A 19,290-nucleotide genomic window follows, 5' to 3' on the forward strand; every position below is an offset into this window, starting at 1 on the left:
ATTGTAGTAGCCTGCACGAATCACAAATGCATATGAAATATCCATATGAAACCATTACAACACAGACAACAACAACACGTTCTGTTTGACTTGTAGAGGTTACGTTTTTAATGTCTGTAGCCACAGAATTTCAATGTAGCTGAAACGGCAATGCAAGGAAGCATGCCTTGATAACTGTCACTAGGAGCGCTGTGGCAACCGAACGTCATAATCCGATTAGCAGCACTAGTTTAGCTACCCCAGATTTCCAACGACCTACTGCACTCGCAACTTACTGAACGGTTGTTTTTCGATAAAATTTAACTTTTAAGAAAAAAATCGAGGTCCAGGAGAGAAGCAGCGACCCAAAGGAGGGAAACCGTTCAGGTTTTCAACAACATTATTGTTAATTTTATGATGGCATCAGGAAGGTGAATTGAGATTATCTAGACAAAACAGATGATAAATTAGATGCTAACTATGATAATACAACTATGATTGGACGAACAATCTCTCTTTTTTATTTGGTAAAATAAACATAGAATCGGGTGCCATATGCTGCTTAAAGTATCTAAAATAGGCCACAACTATTCAAGTGTGGATTTAAAACAAATGTGCACAAGGCCAACCACAAGCTAACTGGATTAAATAGTTTGCAACAAGTGCCTTTCTCTGATGTTTATTTTTCAGGATGCTGACGTTTCGTTGGATGCTTTGGAACACAGGCGCGCACGCAGCGGCTGCCGGACAGTGCGTCTCGCCACATCTGCCCGTGCGCTACAGCACCTCATCAAACCAACAGGTAGACCTTTTCAAACAGTACCGGGCAGGAAAAAAAATCATGAAACATTTTTACTTGTTTGAAAGACATTCAATCCACATTTACTGTATGATGACCAACCTACATGTATCTGTCCATCTCGGTTGCTAGGTGAATCCAAGGAAAACACAATTTGGTCCTTTAAGTGATCAAGACCGTATTTTTACAAACTTGTATGGGCGTCACGATTGGAGGTACATACGTCCCAAAACTTAACCTCACTGCACATGTGCACTCTGCCCAGTCAACATAAACACCTACTGACCCTTCCACCCTCCATCAGTACTGCCCTCCTCTCTACGCCTAGTACCAAGGAAGTAGTGCTAGTGGTCTGACTTCCTGTCCCCAGTCTGAAGGGTGCTCTGAGTCGGGGTGACTGGTATAAGACTAAGGAGATCCTACTGAAGGGGACAGACTGGATCCTGAACGAGGTCAAGGTGTCTGGGCTGAGAGGGAGAGGAGGAGCTGGCTTCCCCACAGGTATGAAGTGGGGCTTCATGAACAAACCAAGCGATGGCAGGTAAGACAGACTGTGTGTTTGTGTGGGTGTGTGTGTGTTACTACAGCTATGCCAATTTATGACAAACTTTGTATAAACCTTGGGGTTGAGGTTAAGGTTTAATAGGTTAGATAGATTTAGAGATACGGGTTTGTGGATAAGATTTTGAGAAGAGTAAGGTAATGGGGTTAAGGTTAGGGCCCATTTTAGGGTTAGGAATTAGGTAAAGTAGGACCTTTAAGTTTGTTTAAAAAAAAATATATATATATTTTTTTTAAAGGACCTTTAAGTGGGACAACACCCAGTTCCTACAATACAGTCCCCGAAACATCCTAACAAGTACAATTAAATAAGTGTGTGTATGTGTGCGCACGCACAATATCCAGTAACTATTCCTCTATATCTCAGGCCTAAATACCTAGTGGTGAATGCAGACGAAGGAGAGCCCGGGACGTGTAAAGACCGAGAGATCATGCGTCATGACCCCCACAAGCTGGTGGAGGGCTGCCTGGTGGCTGGTGGGGCCATGGGAGCCCGGGCCGCCTACATCTACATCAGGGGGGAGTTTTACAACGAGTCCTCCAACCTACAGGTCCAGCTCACCACATGGATCACAGACAATTTCAGGATTCTCAGAAGACGCCAGACACAAACCGGACAAACGCTCACACAGAATGTCTCTGTCCTCTCCACCAGGTGGCCATAAATGAGGCGTATGCAGCCGGTCTGATTGGCAGGAATGCATGCGGTTCTGGGAAGGCCTTCGATGTGTTTGTGATGCGGGGGGCGGGGGCCTACATCTGTGGGGAGGAGACGGCCCTTATCGAGTCCCTGGAGGGCAAGCAGGGGAAACCCCGCCTCAAACCACCATTCCCCGCAGACATAGGTGTGGAAATTACATCACACTTTTGACCTTTGATCTTTGACTCCTTTTCCCTCCCACCAGAGATAGTGGATATAACGATGAAATCCCTAAGACTAGAACCTATCAGTGTAGGTTGCTTTTCAGAGCAGAACAGTCTCCACCTAATTTTATTGTCAGAAACTCAGGTTCCCATCTTGGTTCTTTTCTTTTACTGGTGGTCACGTCTACTTGTCTGAATGTGATTCTAATATTCAAGAAGGGTATTTACCTTAATGGTATACTATGGTATACTACACTTATGCATATGTATGAACTGTCTCTGTATTTTTTTTCTAAAATTTCAAATCACAAATGTATATCAGTGCAATCCAATAACATCCGACAATTCTATTCAGTCAAATAAGCTTCACAAAATAGAAACGTTTATCTTGTCTACATTGGATATTTTCATTGCCACCCATACAAAAAGTCTCCACTTTCTTCGTAATGAATGAATAGCTTAATTTGGACTGATTTTGGAGTTGGCTGGGTCTGATCCCACATCTCCTACATTCTAACATAAATGTAGGTAAAGGAAACAGACACACCTATGGAAAAACAGAAACCAATAACGACTAACCATATACTACTGTATATCTCATGACAGTTCAAGTGTTTTCTGTAGACTGTACTATAAAATGAATATCTCTGAATGAAACACATTGTTCTTGATTCTCCAGGGGTGTTTGGGTGCCCAACAACCGTTGCAAATGTAGAGACAGTTGCTGTGGCACCTACTATCTGTCGTCGAGGTGGAGCTTGGTTTGCCAGCTTCGGGAGAGAGAGGAATGCTGGGACAAAGCTGTTCAACATCTCTGGTCACGTGAATACGCCATGCACAGTGGAAGAAGAGATGTCCATTCCTCTGAGGGAACTAATAGAGAGACACGCAGGTGTGTGCGTGTCTGTGTTCAAGAGACTGTATGTCATCAGTGTGTATTGGCGTTGGTGACGTGTGTGTGTGTGTTTGTGTGTGCGCGACCCTGTGATTGGTGCAGGAGGCGTGAGGGGTGGCTGGGATAACCTGTTGGGAGTGATCCCAGGAGGCTCTTCCACGCCCATCATCCCTCGCTCGGTGTGTGATGACGTCATGATGGATTTTGATGACCTCGTCCGCGCCGAGACCGCGCTAGGCACGGCCGCCGTCATCGTCATGGACAAATCAGTAAGCATGCGCTCGCACATGTATGTGAACCGTCCTTTTACACAGATGAGCGTCAGTTCTTAGACGAAACAAAACGAGTAGTTGAGATGGTTCTTCCGTTTCCTCAGACTGACGTGATCCGAGCCATAGCCCGTCTGGTCCAGTTCTATAAGCACGAGAGCTGTGGCCAGTGCACCCCATGCAGGGAAGGTAGAAACGCTGTCTTCTCTTTTGATAATGTCTTGCCCCCAGGTTATACTTAGGCTGAAAACGTTACACTTTACATTTGTGTCATTTAGCAGAGCAACTCCAAGCCAGCCTAAATGGTTACCCCATCCCACTTCTGGTATTAGCATGTGGAGAACCAGGTTATTGAATGGACAGGATTAGCTCACCTCTTGCTCTCCCACACTCTCTGTCTTTGCGCCTCAGGAGTGGACTGGATGGATAAGATGATGTGGCGGTTTGTGCGTGGCGATGCAGCCAAATCGGAGATTGATATGATCTGGGAGCTGAGTAAACAGATCGAGGGTCACACCATCTGTGCCCTGGGTGATGGGGCAGCATGGCCTGTACAGGTGAGGTTATTTTGGGGTTAAAAGTTAGACCACTACCAGTGAGACTACTGCAGGTTTGCTGGGAAGGAACAGCTCCACACCTACCAAAGTAGATGAAGAGTATGGTGATGGCTACCTAGATGTTGACTAGGCAGTTTGAGCAAGAGGTCACTGTTTTTACATTAATGTAATTCAAAACCAAGGAGGAAGTCTACCGTGTGTTGAGACTACAGTAGTTCTATGAAACCAAACGTCTGTGAGTCAGACTACTGGGGATTACAATTCGACACAGGACAAGGGTATGAGTGTATGGAGATCCCGGTTAAGTAACACCACTTTCTCCTCTTCCCTCAACCCACCCTCCTCTTCCTCTAGGGTCTAGTGCGTCACTTTCGCCCGGTCATGGAGAGCCGCATCTCAGAGTACAACAAGAAGAACCCTGCCAGGGAGGCTGGCATTGAGATGATCTAAGCTCAGAAAGGTATCTGAGTCTGGCCTCCGTGCTTCTGACATGTTGATCTTATCACTCTTAGGTCATTTCCATTTCTCAAAGATAGGTGCACACAGCTCTTTAGTGTTATAGGCTATGTAAACTAATGAACATAGTATCTTATCAACACCAACCTACTTTGTTCTTGTGATTAATTTATTTGCTTATATTTTATTCATGTATTTATTTTAATTTGATTAGTCATTAACTGATGTCCTTCTAATGATCTCGGAATGAACAGGGCAATGACCCACACAAATAAAGTTATACGAAACTGGTTTTGACATTCTTTTCTGTAATCTAAAAGTAAGTCATTTTTAATTTTCTGTTATAATTTGAATTACCTCTCCTTCAAGCTCATGAAACTCCTGTAAATTCAAACTAGCTAATTCAATAACAGTTGTCATGGTGGTTCCCTCGCATAGGGAAGAGCACTGACGTTGGTGTTCTTATTTGCTGTTATGAAGTCCGTGGTGTAGGGAGGGCCTGCCGCCCCCAACTCTAGAGTCACTCCACGGGATACATGCGTGGTGCCCCCGCTCTTGTACTCACCTGACCACCGAGCTGTGTCCACGGTGGATGATCTGAAGGGATGGAAAAACCAGGACTGACAAAATAAAACAAAACCCTGATTCATACTGCCACAAATATGTTTAAACTGCATTTTCACTTATTTTCTCTGACTTCACCCCCCCACACCCCCCCATTCTCCACCTGACCCCACTTCCCAGACAGACAGAACAACAACAACAACAGAGGTATCTCACCTGTCATTCTCAAACAATGTCTTTTCAGAACAAGTGCTGTATATTAGGCTCATTCCCCTTCACAAGAAATACATAGGGGCACTGTGTAGATCCTGCCTCGAACATTCACAAGACTTTATAAGAATCTGAACGATGACACAATTCGTCTCCTCTTCCCTCACAGAACGAGATCGGAAAAGTATTAGCTAGTCCATGGTGGTTTAGGGTGCGTGGGAGAGTACTGCAAAAGTCTAAAGCGAGTATGAGTAGACTACACGCTAATGTAAACGGATAGACGAGCGTTTAAATAGGGAATATCTCAGGCACTTTACACTAAGTGCATTTTCTTGTGCTTTGAGGTGGAAAACTGAGCAGATAGAGAATAAGACATCATGGAGGAATTGGTGATTACCATATATGGAACTATAGTTTGTGTAACTGTAGTTGAAAGAGATTATGCTCAAATTAATATAGGCTACGTTAATCTTCACTGTGAAAATTAAATGCCAATGTCTTGCTCTTGAATTCACCCTTAAAATGACAACTGTGTTTGTTTTTGACTGACTTGGAAGAAAATGTAGCTTATTTAAAGATCATGGTAATTTCCCTGCATTTATCCAGTTTTGATAAATAACTTTAACGTATACCTTTACATTTATGATGCAAAAACTGTGATTTCTATTACTATCACCTAGCCCAGTGGTATGTGGCCATTGCTCACAAGGGTGCCCGACCTGTGTATTGGTTAAAAGGCAGGAGACGTTGGTAAACAATTTAATGTGTCTATATTCTTTCTTTTTCTGTTTTACCTCCAGATGTTGGAGTCGTTCAGGGCAGGTGGTACGGGTTAATGATTTACGATTAAAATTATATTTAAAGTAAGATTTATTTGGCTCATCAATCTGTAAGGATCCAGTTATGTTTTTCTACCCAAGCGTTTTGAATCGTCAAACAGGTTGCTTCTCTACAATATGGTGAGTAGTGCAAATGGGACATAAGTATAACGGTTAATAATCTATACTATGAGCTATTTGGGACAATAATGTAGCGATTTTAAAGCATGGGCATATTAGGTTATTCGATTGTCGTTATATGTTTTTGTAACTTTGGGTCCTACGCTATCCTCACATGAGTATCCTATTATTGACGGATTATTTGTAACTGTAACACTGACAACAATATGATAATTTTTGTAAGGCCTATGGTATATCAACGTATCTGATATTAATTGTAGGGTCACATGTAGTCAGATTTTATCTTTACTGTATAGGTTCAAGGAGGGACAATTGCCCGAGCCAGACATAACAATAATACATACACAGGACACAAACGGTACACAGAGGACACAAACGTGTGATTCCTATTGGCACATCAATTAATGCCGCTCTAGGAATAGGCTCAGACACGCATAAAATGACAACATTTACGACTGCTAAAATACTGACCAGTCAAGTAGGACTACGGTGATATTCCCGCCTAACTTGAGGCCAGTGATTTGAGTACAGGCGCTACATGCGTGAGAACGAGGGGATCCTTTAACTACGTGTCTCCATTTTGCCCATTTTATCCAATCATTGCCCATAGACAACCCGCGTTATTTCTTTGTATGAAACCGCGAAGTGAATCTATAAGCAGCAACATGACAGGCCGCCTATTTGATCACTGATTCTCGTTTGTCAGTAGTGATGGTAATGTCCGTCTTGTTTATAGGCTGGCTGCCACCAAAGGGATTAGGATCCCGCGAAGAGATCTGATGAAAGTCAATGTCCATCGGACATGGTAAGATATGGTCCTGTTGCCATTGAAAACTTACATTTCTCAAATTCGATTCTGGGAGATTATTTATTGTCATCATCATCATTGTGTCACTTCCTTAAAAAAATCTATGTACAGCAATGAAATGAATCTAATTACTGAAATGAAATATGTATTTTTTGAGCTCTGTTCTCAAGCAGTCAATCAATCAAATATGTTTTATAAAGACCTTATTACATCAGCAGTTGTCACAAAGTGCTTTTACAATAAGCAGTCTACAGTGATGCCCAAGACATGTTGTTTGTGTACAACTACAGTAATGACATCATGGACTATGTGTTGGTGCGAGTCCTGCCCCCTCAGCCAGGAATGCCCCGTCCCCGTTTCTCCCTCTACCTCTCCTCCCAGCTCCAATATGGTGTGGTCATCGTTTACCACCGCCAGTGTGGAATGCTACTGGGTAAGAAAGAGGAAGTGAAAGAGGGACAGGGGAGGGGAAGAGCGGGGAGAGCATTCAAAGATTGTGTAGGAGGGAGGGGAAAAGGCCGCTGGTGGAGGATTGGAGAGGTGGACTTCACACCTAGTGTGTGCTTGTGTTTCCAGAAGAGATCCAGCACACCCTGGACAAACTGGCCAAGACCAGAACAGCCCAGAACATTGATGTGGACCAGTCTGACAGGTGGCGACACCCACTCAGTTTCTTAACCACCACAGCGTCCCAGGGGGAGAGGGAGGTGTTTGGTGTGTGCACTGACACATAATGGACCTCTTTCTGTCTCTCTCACTCTCTCAGACACACAATGTCTCTCCCTGACATGTTGTCCCTCCTGGAGGAGAGTGAGTGGGCTGCGGAACCCTTCTTTGGAGAGATGCAGTCAGAGTACCCCATGCCCAGCCCCAACACACTAATACAGGTACCTCTGATAATGACTTAAACTGCTATGTGTAGATGTGTTTGGTCAGAGGCATCACTAGGATCACAATACATTTGGGGCTTAGCCCCCCCCCGGCACAGAAAGTACAGGGTTTTGAATGTACACGCGGAACATTTTGATGTACATGCTAGGGGGCCTACATGTCTACATGGTCATAAAGCGCGGTCGGAATTATAGATTAATAGATCGGGGGTATTTCTTTGTTATTATTTATTTTGGTCAATTTGAGATCCGGGGTTATTCATAAGAGATCCAGGGCTATAGCCCCAGACGCCCAGGCCTAACGACGCCACTGTGTTGGTTTCAATTATTTTGTTCTATTGACATGTCTTTCTTTGATCTGTTGTTCTGTTCCTCTTATTGCCTGTCAGCTGGGTGGACAGTTTGGTATAGAAGCCCCCCCTGAGCGCCCCCTGCTGCTGAGTCCTGGAACTCCTTCCCTGGATGGTGAGAGTGGAGGATTTGCTAGGGCAGTGTTTGTCAAACCCAAGCCCACGGGCCAGTGCCGGTCCATGGTGTATGCCTGAAGAAAAAGTCCCTTTGGTTGCATTGATGCTTCCTTCATAGAACCAAAGTTAATCCAGAAGCCACCGGTTTTGTTCACTATTTAGTTATTTAGTTATTTTTCTTTATTGTAGTTGATTCATCATCCTTTGCTAATATTTAGGTATCACAGCATCTCCAGACTCCATCACCCTGATAGACAGACAGCCCATCACCATCCCCTCAGCAGAGGTACACCTGTCAATCAACATCGCTGTCAATCAAACCATCACTATTCCTATCTCTCTAACTCACTTTCTGTCCCTTTTTCCGGCAGTTCGAAGGGGTGGAGCTTGCTGAGGTCACTGATCAAAACATGGGGATGATTGACTTGTTAATGGACCAACTGGATCACTTCCCAGAGGGTTAGTGACTGGGGTCATAATCTTCTGACCCTTCCCCCTGTAAATATGGCAGCTGTAAATCTGTTCTTCTGTATTTTAGGGGAACGAGAGAGGGCCCCAGAGAGAGAAGAGAGAGACACAGTGCAGGAGAGAGGGGGAGAACCTGTGGGAGAAGGGGACTTGGAGATAGACAGAGAGCTGGAAGAAGTAGAAAGAGCAAGGGCAGAAGAGTTGGAGAGGACAAGAGAGCTAACTGGCTCTCTTATTGGGTAAGGGAATGTACTGACACAAACACAGGAGTGATTCGGAACCCAAAGCCAGATTCCAGTCTGAGGCCTCCCAAACCTGACCCAGTGTATCATAAAAGTTAACACCCCAGTTTACCATGAAGACATAAATATTGGTTCCTTTCGGGGAGGGGGCCTACATTACTCACCAGTAATCAAAACCTTAAGAATTGTCCCTTAATAAAAATATATTGTCAAAACTGTTAAACACAGAGACCTGTTGTGTTCCAGCATTATGAACTGCTGTGCATTTACTGTGTACCACTGCAGCTTGGGTTCAAGTCTGGCCTACTGCTCTTTCAGGAACAACTCTGCTCTATTTTGGAAGCAGGAAAAACAGGCAAGCGTTAGGATCTGAGTGATTTTGACAAGGGCCAAATTGTGATGGCTAGACGACTGGGTCAGAGCATCTCCAGAACTGCAGCCCTTGTGGGGTGTTCCCGGTCTTTTGATAGGTGCAGTGGTCAGTACCTATCAAGTGGTCCATGGAAGGAAAAGCAGTGAACCGGCGACAGGGTCATGGGCGGCCAAGGCTCATTGATGCACGTGGGGAGCGAAGGCTGGCCCATGTGGTCCGATCCAACAGACGAGCTACTCTAGCTCAAATTGCAGATACATTATTGCTGGTACTGACAGAAAGGTGTCAGAACACACAGTGCATTGTAGTTTGTTGTGTTTGGGGTCAGGGTGCCCATGCTGACCTCTGTCCACAGCAAAAAGCACTTACAATGGGCACATGAGCATCACAACTGGACCAGAGAGCAATGGAAGCAGGTGGCCTGGTCTGATGAATCAGGATTCCTTTTACATCACATGGATGGCCGGGTGCGTGTGCATCACTTACCTGGAGAACACAAGGCACCAGGATGTACTGTGGGAAGGAGACAAGCCGGTGGAGGCAGTGTGATGCTTTGGGCAATGTTCTGCTGGGAAACCTTGGGTCCTGCCATTCATGTGGATGTTACTTTGACATGTACCACCAACCTGAGCATTGTTGCAGACCATGTGCACCCTTTCATGGCAACGGTATTCCCTGATGGCATTGGCCTCTTTCAGCAGGATAATGTGCCCTGCCACAATGCAAAAATGGTTCGGGAATGGTTTGAGGAATACAACAACGAGTTCAAGGTGTTGACTTGGCCTCCAAATTCCCCAGATCTGGTGGTCATCATGTTATGGCTGATCGCTGTTTGTAACATTTAATATACTGAACAGCCACACCTCAACTGGTTTCACCTCGCAGATCGGTTCCACAGTCTCTCAGTTCTCTTCAGATTATTATAATAACCAACCAATATTGACAGTTCTACCTTTGAAAAAGTATACTTTTGGCCAGAACCCGGCCTGTGAATGACTCTTGGTGGACTCTTTGTAGCTATATCCTTCACAAACTGTAGCAAGTTCCAGTATCCATCAATTACATTCACTAATGAGTTAATTTAATTCATTCCACATACTAAATCATCAATGTTTTATTGCTCTCTATGTTGCCCACAGCATGTTTCTGTGAAAACAGGTCTGTTGTTGGTTAAACCTGTTGTTGTGTGAATCACTCCCAGCAGGTCAATCAAATGGCTCAAATGTAATAGTCACTTTTGTTACTGCTGTCTCCCCTGTCAGAATGCCACCTGGCACCATATCCACAGAGGACCCCACGCTGCTGCCTGGCGAAGACACTATGCTGCCCATGGAGATGCCTGCAGCGTTGACCGAGGAGAGGAGCCCTGAGCCTGTTCCTCTACCCAGCGAACCAGAGAGACAGAAAAAGACACGCCCCCTACAGGCCATTTCTCCCCCAGGCAAAGCACCTCGCAGGAGGCAACTGCTCTTCTTCGACAAGGAAACCCAGATTACCCAGGAAGCACTGCAGCAGCAGCTAGACAACACACTCACACAGACCAGGCCCCTGGTAACCACACACACACGCGCACACACACAAACACTTGCAGAAATGTATCAAGTGTGTGGTACAAATGTATCATGGACATAAACAGGTCAATCAGTTCATTCAAATCTAAGTCAAATGAGTGTGTTTTCCAGGTTGTAGTCAGTAGTCCATCTGAAAGAAAAGTCTCTGCTACTGAGCTCCTTGACAACCCCTGCTTTAGTAAGTATCAACCCTAACCCCTGTACTATTAAGTATCAACCCTAGCCCCTACACTAGTGAGTATCAACCCTAACCCCTACACTAGTGAGTATCAATCCTAACCCTACACTAGTGAGTATCAACCCTATCCCTACACTAGTGAGTATCAACCCTATCCCTAACCCCTGCACTAGTGAGTATCAACCCTATCCCTAACCCCTGCCCTAGTGAGTATCAATCCTAACCCCTGCACTAGTGATTATCAACTCTAACCCCTGCACTAGTGAGTATCAACACTTCCCCTTTCTCCTTTTCACTGTAATGACCTTTATTCACCACTGAAATAACGTTATCTCTACTCCTGCTCAGATCTCCCTCCAGAGCTGCTGTCTCTATGGAAACAGGCGGCGGTTGTTACATCTCGGGCTGGCTCTGACCTTGAGGTGGGGAGGAGGGGGACAGACTCTGAGTCGGCAGGGGGAGAGGGGGAGCAGGAAGGGGAGCTAAGCTCAAAGGAGGTGAGAGGGAAAAACTATTCACCACACACACATAACACATGGACAATGACAACAAAAGTGATCCGTGTGTGTGTGTGTGTGTGTGTGTGAGTGTGTAGGTACCAAGGGAGTTGACAGAAACTGGCCTGTCCCAGCCTGAAGTTTCAAGTAAGAGTCTTGTGTTAGTCCATAACGTCTGGACAGGGGAACTCATCATTCACATATTGGATTGCTTGATTTAAGGACCAAAACATTTCTAACCACAAGGTGTTTTGGAATTGAAAATGCATATTGTCTATTCATTAGTCTACTGTGTTTAATGTTTAACATAAGCCTTACCAGTATGTTGAAGCTCATAAATCAATCACAGGTCAAAAACAAAGCGGGATAAATTCAGGTATCTAACCCTGTAATGCCAGTTGTATCAAATTCGGTGCATGAGTTTCTGAGACCTCTACGTCGTCAACATGATCAATACTTTCGCTAAAAACCTGTTGTATGCAATCTGATACGTCTTCTTCCCCCTGGTGGATAGTCGGTGCACTGCAGGCAATAGCGGCCTTCTTGAATGCCCGATCAAAAATGTCTGCTTTCATATAGCGACATACCCATTTTTGATAGGGAACTCTTTGTTCATTTTGAAAAAGTTACACTAAGAATAACATTTATATTGTTAGTAATATTTCAATATGAATATTTATTGTATTGAATAACTTACAATTACTTAATATTTCGTACCTTATTTTATAGTAAAACCGTGTTGATAATGTGTGTATCAATTATGATACAGCAGGTATATAAGGTAGTAAATCCCTCAATCGTCATTGCATTGTCTACCATAATGCCAAATACACAATTTAGATTTTTTTATAAAACTAATGAAACATTGGGTATATTTAAGATATATTTACAGAGGAAATTGAGATATTTGTGTTTTTTTTTTAATATATATATAGGTCTTTTTATCATCGGTTTTCACAAGAATAACTCCTTGTCTATCATAATTTGTATGTTATATTGACAAATTCAGAGAAGAAATTCAGAGTACACAATGAAATTCAGAGTATGCAATGTATTTTTAGATGGCCAAATAAGTACAGTGTTCAAAATACAAACCCCAATTCCAAAAAAGTTGGGACACTGTACAATTGTGAATAAAAACATAATGCAATGATGTGGAAGTTTCAAATTTCTATATTTTATTCAGAATACAACATAGATGACATATCAAATGTTTAAACTGAGAAAATTTATCACTTTAAGGGGAAAAAAGTTGATTTTAAATGTCATGGCATCAACACATCTCAAAAAAGTTGGGACAAGGCCATGTTTACCACTGTGTGGCATCCCCTCTTCTTTTTATAACAGACTGCAAACATCTGGGGACTGAGGGGACAAGTTGCTCAAGTTTATGAATAGGAATGTTGTCCCATTCTTGTCTAATACAGGCTTCTAGTTGCTCAACTGTCTTAGGTCTTCTTTGTTGCACCTTCCTCTTTATGTTTTCTATGGGTTAAAGATCTGGACTGCAGGCTGGCCATTTCAGTACCCGGATCCTTCTTCTATGCAGCCATAACATTGTAATTGATGCAGTATGTGGTCTGGCATTGTCATGTTGGAAAATGCAAGGTCTTCCCTGAAAGAGATGACGTCTGGATGGGAGCATATGTTGTTCTAGAACTTGGATTTAACTGTCAGCATTGATGGTGCCTTTCCAGATGTGTAGGCTGCCCATGCCACATGCACTCATGCAACCCCATACCATCAGAGATGCAGGCTTCTGAACTGAGCGCTGATAACAACTTGGGTTGTCCTTGTCCTCTTTTGTCCGGATGACATGGCGTCCCAGTTTTCCAAAATGACATTTTGATTCATCTGACCACAGAACACGTTTCCACTTTTAAATGATCCTTGGCCCAGAAAAAACGCTTGCGCTTCTGGATCCTGTTTAGATACGGCTTCTTTTTTGACCTATAGTTTTAGCCGGCAACGGCGAATGGCACGGTGGATTGTGTTCTCTGGAAGTATTCCTGAGCCCATGTTGTGATTTCCATTACAGTATCATTCCTGTATGTGATGCAGTGCCGTCTGAGGGCCCGAAGATGATGGGCATCCAGTATGGTTTTCCGGCCTTGACCCTTACGCACAGAGATTGTTCCAGATTCTCTGAATCTTTGGATGATATTATGCACTGTACATGATGAGAACTTCAAACTCTTTGCAATTTTTCTCTGAGAAACCCCTTTCTGATATTGCTCCACTACTTTTCGCCGCAGCATTTGGGGAATTGGTGATACTCTGCCCATCTTGACTTCTGAGAGACACTGCCACTCTGAGAGGCTATTTTTATACCCAATCATGTTGCCAATTGACATAATAAGTTGCAAATTGGTCCTCCAGCTGTTCCTTATCTGTACATTTAACTTTTCCGGCCTCTTATTGCTACCTGTCCCAACCTTTTTGGAATGTGTAGCTCTCATGAAATCCAAAATGAGCCAATATTTGGCATGACATTACAAAATATCTCACTTTCAACATTTGATATGTTATCTATATTCTATTGTGAATTAAATATAAGTTCATGAGATTTGTAAATTATTCCATTCCTTTTTTACTCACAACTTTTTTGGAATCGGGTTTGTATCACCAGCATGACTATGGATGGCAATTCAAGTGGCAGATGAGAATGATGAGAAATGGACTCCTAATGCAATGCTTTCTGAGGGAAGCTCAGATAGTAGTGATGAGTAAGAATTCTGAGATGAAAGTGTCGACCAGACTAGTGCAGAACCACTATCCTCTCTAGAACCGAACACCCCCCCCACACCAAAATAAAAAGATGAAACCCACTGAAATGGTCCAAATTCAATAATCAATGTCTATTTGGTTTTCTAAAATAAAAATGATAGTGATCCGTAAATTGCCATAAATGCCTGATGAAACAAATATGACACAAAAAAAATTGCATGTATGTACATTTTATTTAACATTTGTTTTGTGGTATTTTCTCAAAGGGTCCAATAAACACTTCAATTTAAAAAGATTAGAATTTTCGGTCTACTATTTGATGTGTCAGGCTTTACAGGGCTAATGGTAAAAAGGGGAATGTGTGTGTTATCTCTGTGTTAAATTGGTTTTAAATGTGTGTCAACTCTGTGTTAAATTTGTTTTCAATGTGTGTTATCTCTGTGTTCCTCCAGGTCGGTCGCTGCTGCTCCTGGAGAGCTCTGATAAAGACATTGCCTTGGAGAGCTCTTTATCCCACACCCCTGAGAGTATAGGGTAAGAGAGAGACAAGGGGAGACCAACACTCCCCTGATAATGACATATTTTATTGTTTTCAGGTCTATTGTTTGTTCTGTACAGTTGGCTCTTGATAATGATATATTGTGTCGTGTTCAGGTCTCTTGTTTGTTCCATACAGTTGGCCCCTGATAATGACATATTTTATTGTTTTCAGGTCTCCTGACCTCAGGTCTGGGTCCAGACTGATGGGCATTCCAGAGGAGGGCGAGGGACCGCTGGAGAGAGAGGCAGAAGATATACTGTCCACAGGCTTTCTGGAGTAATTATCATTTATATAATCAATTTCCAACAAATAACTTTAGTTCTTTTGCTTCTTCTGTTTCCCTGACAATAACTGACTTTCCCCAAATTCTCTGTTTTCTCCAGCCAAGCAGCAGACGCTGATGTAGGGGTGCTGTTCCACTCACTGCTGCCCCCTCTGGCCCAACGTAGGAGTGTCACACACTCATTCTGGACTCTTCTGGGTGAGACAACACGAAATGTGTTTGTGTGTAGATGTGTTTTGTGTTTCCGTGTCCCTCTCAGCCATCCAGTAGTGACTGTGTTATAGCACATAAGCCATTTCCTGATGCGACACAAAAAGTCAACTGGCATTTTGGTGGGACTTTAGGTTTTTACATTACGATGTAGTTGAACAATAAGACTTTTCTCTACATTCTTTCTGTATGAAGTAAACTGTTTTCTCTGTTTTCATGTTGTTGTACTGTTTGTGTGTTTGATCCCATCAATAATATCAACTTCAGTTCAAGGGTCAAACTTGTCTTTTGTATTATTTCAAATGTTTACTGGAATAATTAGATACCACTATATAATAAAAGTGGGTGTTTTCTGTACTGGCAGAATACATCATTTTAGTTATGAATCCAGGAACATCTTGCATTGTGACTAATATTAGCAATATACCATCTGAAATAGAGCCAAGTGCATCTTTAGGTGGGCCGTAGTTGAAGCATTCCTCGTGTGTGTTCTTCACAGAGATGATAACATCCAGGAGACTACTTGTGCAGCAGGATGAACCATATGGTGACATCATCATTTTACCTGGACCCAACTATGAGGGGAATGAGTGTGTGTAAGACACACAAAAACAGACTGTATATCTAGAACTGTGCATGCACTTTGGAAGAACTAAGTATGCACTGATAAAAACTTAGCATGCACTAAAGAGGTTATTCAAAGAAATGTTAATGTTTGAAGATACTGCATCCGTTTTTAACTTGTCTTGTTTGAGTAAAGAAAATTTACAGGCTGTGTTTTTAAAAGCTTTAAAGTCAATTCACCTTGTTAATATTGTTATTAGTGAAAATGTTGAATTCAATGTTAAACATACAGGATATGTGTTATTGGCTTTTTCATCAACTCTACATAACTTTTTTCAGTAAAATCATTTTTTAAACAGTTTTAGTGTGTTTTGCTTGTGTGACAGAACCCAGTCAAATGCTGTCTAGCCCTGTTATGAAAATGATGGAATATACATTCATACATTTCTTGAAGAGATGTGTCAGCTGTGCGCTCTGTTGAATGGAAGTCCTTACACACATTTGAAGTGACCGATTAAGTTCAGCTGTTCTAGTGGGATTTTCCTGACATTTTCTTAGTTGCATCTCAGAGTAAAAGCCATGGTCCGCAGAGAGCTTCCAAAGCATCAGAGGGATCTCATTGTTGAAAGATATCAGTCAGGAGAAGGGTTCAAAAGAATTTCCAAAGCATTAGATATACCATGGAACACAGTGAAGACTGTCATCATCAAGTGGAGAAAATATGGCACAACAGAGACATTACAAAGAATAATTTGTTTGGCGCTAAATTATGAACAGTTCAAAACTTTCACAAAACTTTCAGGGGCCCATTAGAAAGCTGAAGATGAGGTTCACCTTTCAGCATGACAACGACCCAAAGCACACTTCCAAATTCACATGGATTCACCAGAATAAGATTGTTTTGCAGTGGCCCAGCCAGAGCCCAGACCTGAATCCAATTGAACATCTGTGGGGTGATCTGAAGAGGGCTGTGCACAGGAGATGTCCTCGCAATCTGACAGATTTGGAGTGCTTTTGCAAAGAGTGGGCAAATATTACCACATCAAGATGTGCCATGCTAACAGAATCCTACCGAAAAAGACTCAGTGCTGTAATAAAATCAAAAGGTGCTTCAACAAAGTATTAGTTTAGGGGTGTGCACACTTATGCAACCAGGTTTTTTGTAAAAATGTATCCCCCCCCCCTCAAAGATTTCTGTTTGTTTTTCAATTGAGTTCTGACATGATTTATCTTTGTCTCATTATTTTACATCACAAGAACCTGGCCTTTTAACAGGGGGTGTAAACTTTTTATATCCACTGTATACAAGCAAACTAAGAAGAAAATGATCGTAATGATCTCATATTGACTTTCCTGTGGCATTGAACAACCCGACACGGCACGGACTAACCGATTATCGGTTTTGAATAACACTCCTTGGATACGTTCTCGAAACGTTCCACAGATGATACCTTTTAAGGTGCCGTTTCGCGGTGCAACAACACCAGTGTGTATTTGGAGGTCACAGCCTTGACGGGTGACCTGGAGGGAGAATCAAAGCATTTCAAGAAAAACGTGTAGCTGTTTCACAACAGAAGGGCATGGGTCAGAGAGGCCACCGAGAGCACCCAGGCTATTCTTACAATATACAGGGTCTTCCAGCTCAGCCAGTTGGAAGGACACTAAGCCCATGCTAGGACAAAAAAAATAATCTAGCTCAATGAAGAATGTCCATGGAAATATGTTCTTAGCACCAGACTAGGCTTGATTTGTCAGTGAGACAAGCACATGGAGTTCCCGTAGGCCTGTTAATGTAGGGTGACCAGACGTCCCGGATTGCCAGGGATTGTCCCGGTTTCTAAGTGTCCCGGGTCCTGACAAATATCTGTAAAACACTAAAATGTCCCGGTTTTCGACATTCACATCCAAATTGTCCCGGTTTTCGGCAACATAAGAATACTGTAATGTTTCCACATGTGAGTCGGAGCCAAACAAACAAAGCAACTTAACAAAGCAATAATTCTAATTAAAGATCAAGGAGCAGAAAAACACACGACAGTGAAAACAGTAGCTGGGCCAGCTCCCCAACCACAGACACGCATGATGACCAACATGCGCGCATGAGGGCATACGTGCGGTACACTAGGGCCCCGGTTTGGGGGTCACCCTATATTAATGGCCTCCCTGACTAGCGCCCTTTACCGCTCAGTGTACCTTTTTGTGTCATCAATTCCTCTCAACAGTACGCAGTGGATATTCAGTGGCGTTGTATTTTATGCTTTTGTGAGACTTGAGGGAAAAGTTTCATTTATATTCCACTTAATAATGATAGAGTATATCTCGTTTTGGAATAGAAGTCAGAGATTTGGTCAATATGAGCGTTTCGGGAAGTGTGTTTAAATTCTGAAGTGTACTACAGGTTGTGTGTATTAGCGGTTGTATAAAACCTAACATTCAGGCAGAATGAGGGAATACAGACTACACCAGACCAGACAATAGGTCTACGTTACAGGCACACAGTCATCGTCCCAGTGGACAGTGAGGCAGAGGGCCACTTGTTGGAGCCTCGGCTTGGTCAGTCCGTGGAGGGAGAGGAACGGGCTGAGCAGTGTTACCCATAAGCAACGTTAAACAGACCCAGAACCACGTGGAACAGTTCCACAGTGTTGCTACTTCACGTACATTATTCTTATCGTTTCCTAGAAGATTGGGAGTAGAATAGCCCACTTCTTTCAACCATGCTCAGTGCTGGTTTGGACAGGAATGCCACGTCGAATGACTGACTTCACAATGGCATGGAAATATCTGATGTTCGCAGAGAAAGTTGTCTTCCTCCGCCGCTTCCGTAGCACGATCAGTCATATGATACAGTCCCGACAGCCATTGTTTAAAACAAAAGTTGATGTGTGGAAAATGAGTTTTTATTTGGTTGTGAAAAGAACAGTTTGGTCTGAATTGACAGACTGGAAATACAGCCATAACAGTAAAGTACTACAATACGAAAATACACCAGCAAAAAAAAAAATTATATATAATGGAAAAGTCCTGCCCACCATAATAGGGAGCAAGGGGGGGAGAAAGAAGCGTCCCAGGAGAGACTTGTGTGCAGGTACCATCTTTCAACAGTCTTCTAAACTTCCAGAGGCATAAAGAGGGCGATGGATTGCAGTGTCCTCAAACGATGGGTAGGGTAAGATGGAGGTAGAGGGTGTGGTCTCACAGCAGTCTTCCCCTGCACTCTGTTGAGCCACAGCAACACAGCAGTTCCTTCCCCTCCACACTCCCTACCTCGTAGTTATAATCCCACGTCAGCTCCGTCCCCGCACGGATACGCCTGCACGCACGCACGAACACACACACACGAACACACACCTCAGTG

General features: G+C 43.2%; 3 protein-coding genes across 7 annotated transcripts in view; 2 read left to right on the top strand and 1 right to left on the bottom strand.

The window, feature by feature from the left end:
* The first annotated feature begins 138 nt into the window (after window positions 1–138).
* Window positions 139–4,670, top strand: LOC105018964 (NADH dehydrogenase [ubiquinone] flavoprotein 1, mitochondrial). Of its 2 annotated transcripts, none has more exons than XM_020040774.3 (11): window positions 139–366; window positions 670–781; window positions 911–993; window positions 1,149–1,319; window positions 1,707–1,890; window positions 1,995–2,184; window positions 2,883–3,095; window positions 3,201–3,367; window positions 3,475–3,556; window positions 3,779–3,924; window positions 4,279–4,670. In XM_020040774.3, exons 2-11 carry the CDS (start codon window positions 671–673, stop codon window positions 4,372–4,374), a joined length of 1,443 nt encoding a protein of 480 aa, XP_019896333.1. In that variant the 5' UTR covers window positions 139–366; window position 670; the 3' UTR covers window positions 4,375–4,670. The 2 variants fall into 2 exon arrangements, with proteins under 2 accessions (XP_019896333.1, XP_010883100.1); XM_010884798.4 differs by having other exon boundaries at window positions 140–410.
* Window positions 4,671–4,755: 85 nt separating this feature from the next.
* Window positions 4,756–16,283, top strand: LOC105018963 (meiotic recombination protein REC8 homolog). Its single transcript, XM_010884797.4, has 16 exons — window positions 4,756–6,918; window positions 7,212–7,354; window positions 7,498–7,573; window positions 7,688–7,808; window positions 8,201–8,276; window positions 8,497–8,564; window positions 8,650–8,737; window positions 8,817–8,985; window positions 10,624–10,912; window positions 11,044–11,110; window positions 11,459–11,607; window positions 11,706–11,754; window positions 14,787–14,868; window positions 15,047–15,151; window positions 15,259–15,356; window positions 15,868–16,283. The coding sequence occupies exons 1-16, from the start codon at window positions 6,893–6,895 to the stop codon at window positions 15,966–15,968; spliced, it is 1,707 nt and encodes a 568-aa protein (XP_010883099.2). The 5' UTR covers window positions 4,756–6,892; the 3' UTR covers window positions 15,969–16,283.
* A 2,005-nt stretch (window positions 16,284–18,288) lies between these two features.
* The window catches only part of setdb1b (SET domain bifurcated histone lysine methyltransferase 1b), a 31,875-nt gene continuing 30,873 nt past the window's right edge, over window positions 18,289–19,290 (bottom strand). For all 4 annotated transcript variants that reach the window (XM_029115681.2, XM_010884830.5, XM_029115683.2 and 1 more), the window contains one exon: window positions 18,289–19,245. In XM_029115681.2, coding sequence (XP_028971514.1) covers window positions 19,128–19,245 — 118 coding nt within the window. In that variant the 3' untranslated portion in view covers window positions 18,289–19,127. The remainder of the gene's footprint in view (window positions 19,246–19,290) is intronic.

The sequence above is a fragment of the Esox lucius genome, chromosome 20 (genome assembly GCF_011004845.1).
Source record: "Esox lucius isolate fEsoLuc1 chromosome 20, fEsoLuc1.pri, whole genome shotgun sequence".
Classification (NCBI taxonomy): Eukaryota; Metazoa; Chordata; class Actinopteri; order Esociformes; family Esocidae; genus Esox; species Esox lucius.

Coding starts and splice junctions, on each gene's coding strand:
- LOC105018964 (XM_010884798.4), top strand. Junction 2,185..2,882: donor ACCATTCCCCGCAGACATAG/GTGTGGAAATTA, acceptor TTGATTCTCCAG/GGGTGTTTGGGTGCCCAACA. Junction 3,925..4,278: donor GGGCAGCATGGCCTGTACAG/GTGAGGTTATTT, acceptor CTCTTCCTCTAG/GGTCTAGTGCGTCACTTTCG.
- LOC105018963 (XM_010884797.4), top strand. CDS start 6,893: ATGAAAGTCAATGTCCATCGGACATG. Junction 7,574..7,687: donor GATGTGGACCAGTCTGACAG/GTGGCGACACCC, acceptor TCACTCTCTCAG/ACACACAATGTCTCTCCCTG. Junction 15,152..15,258: donor CTGTCCACAGGCTTTCTGGA/GTAATTATCATT, acceptor TGTTTTCTCCAG/CCAAGCAGCAGACGCTGATG.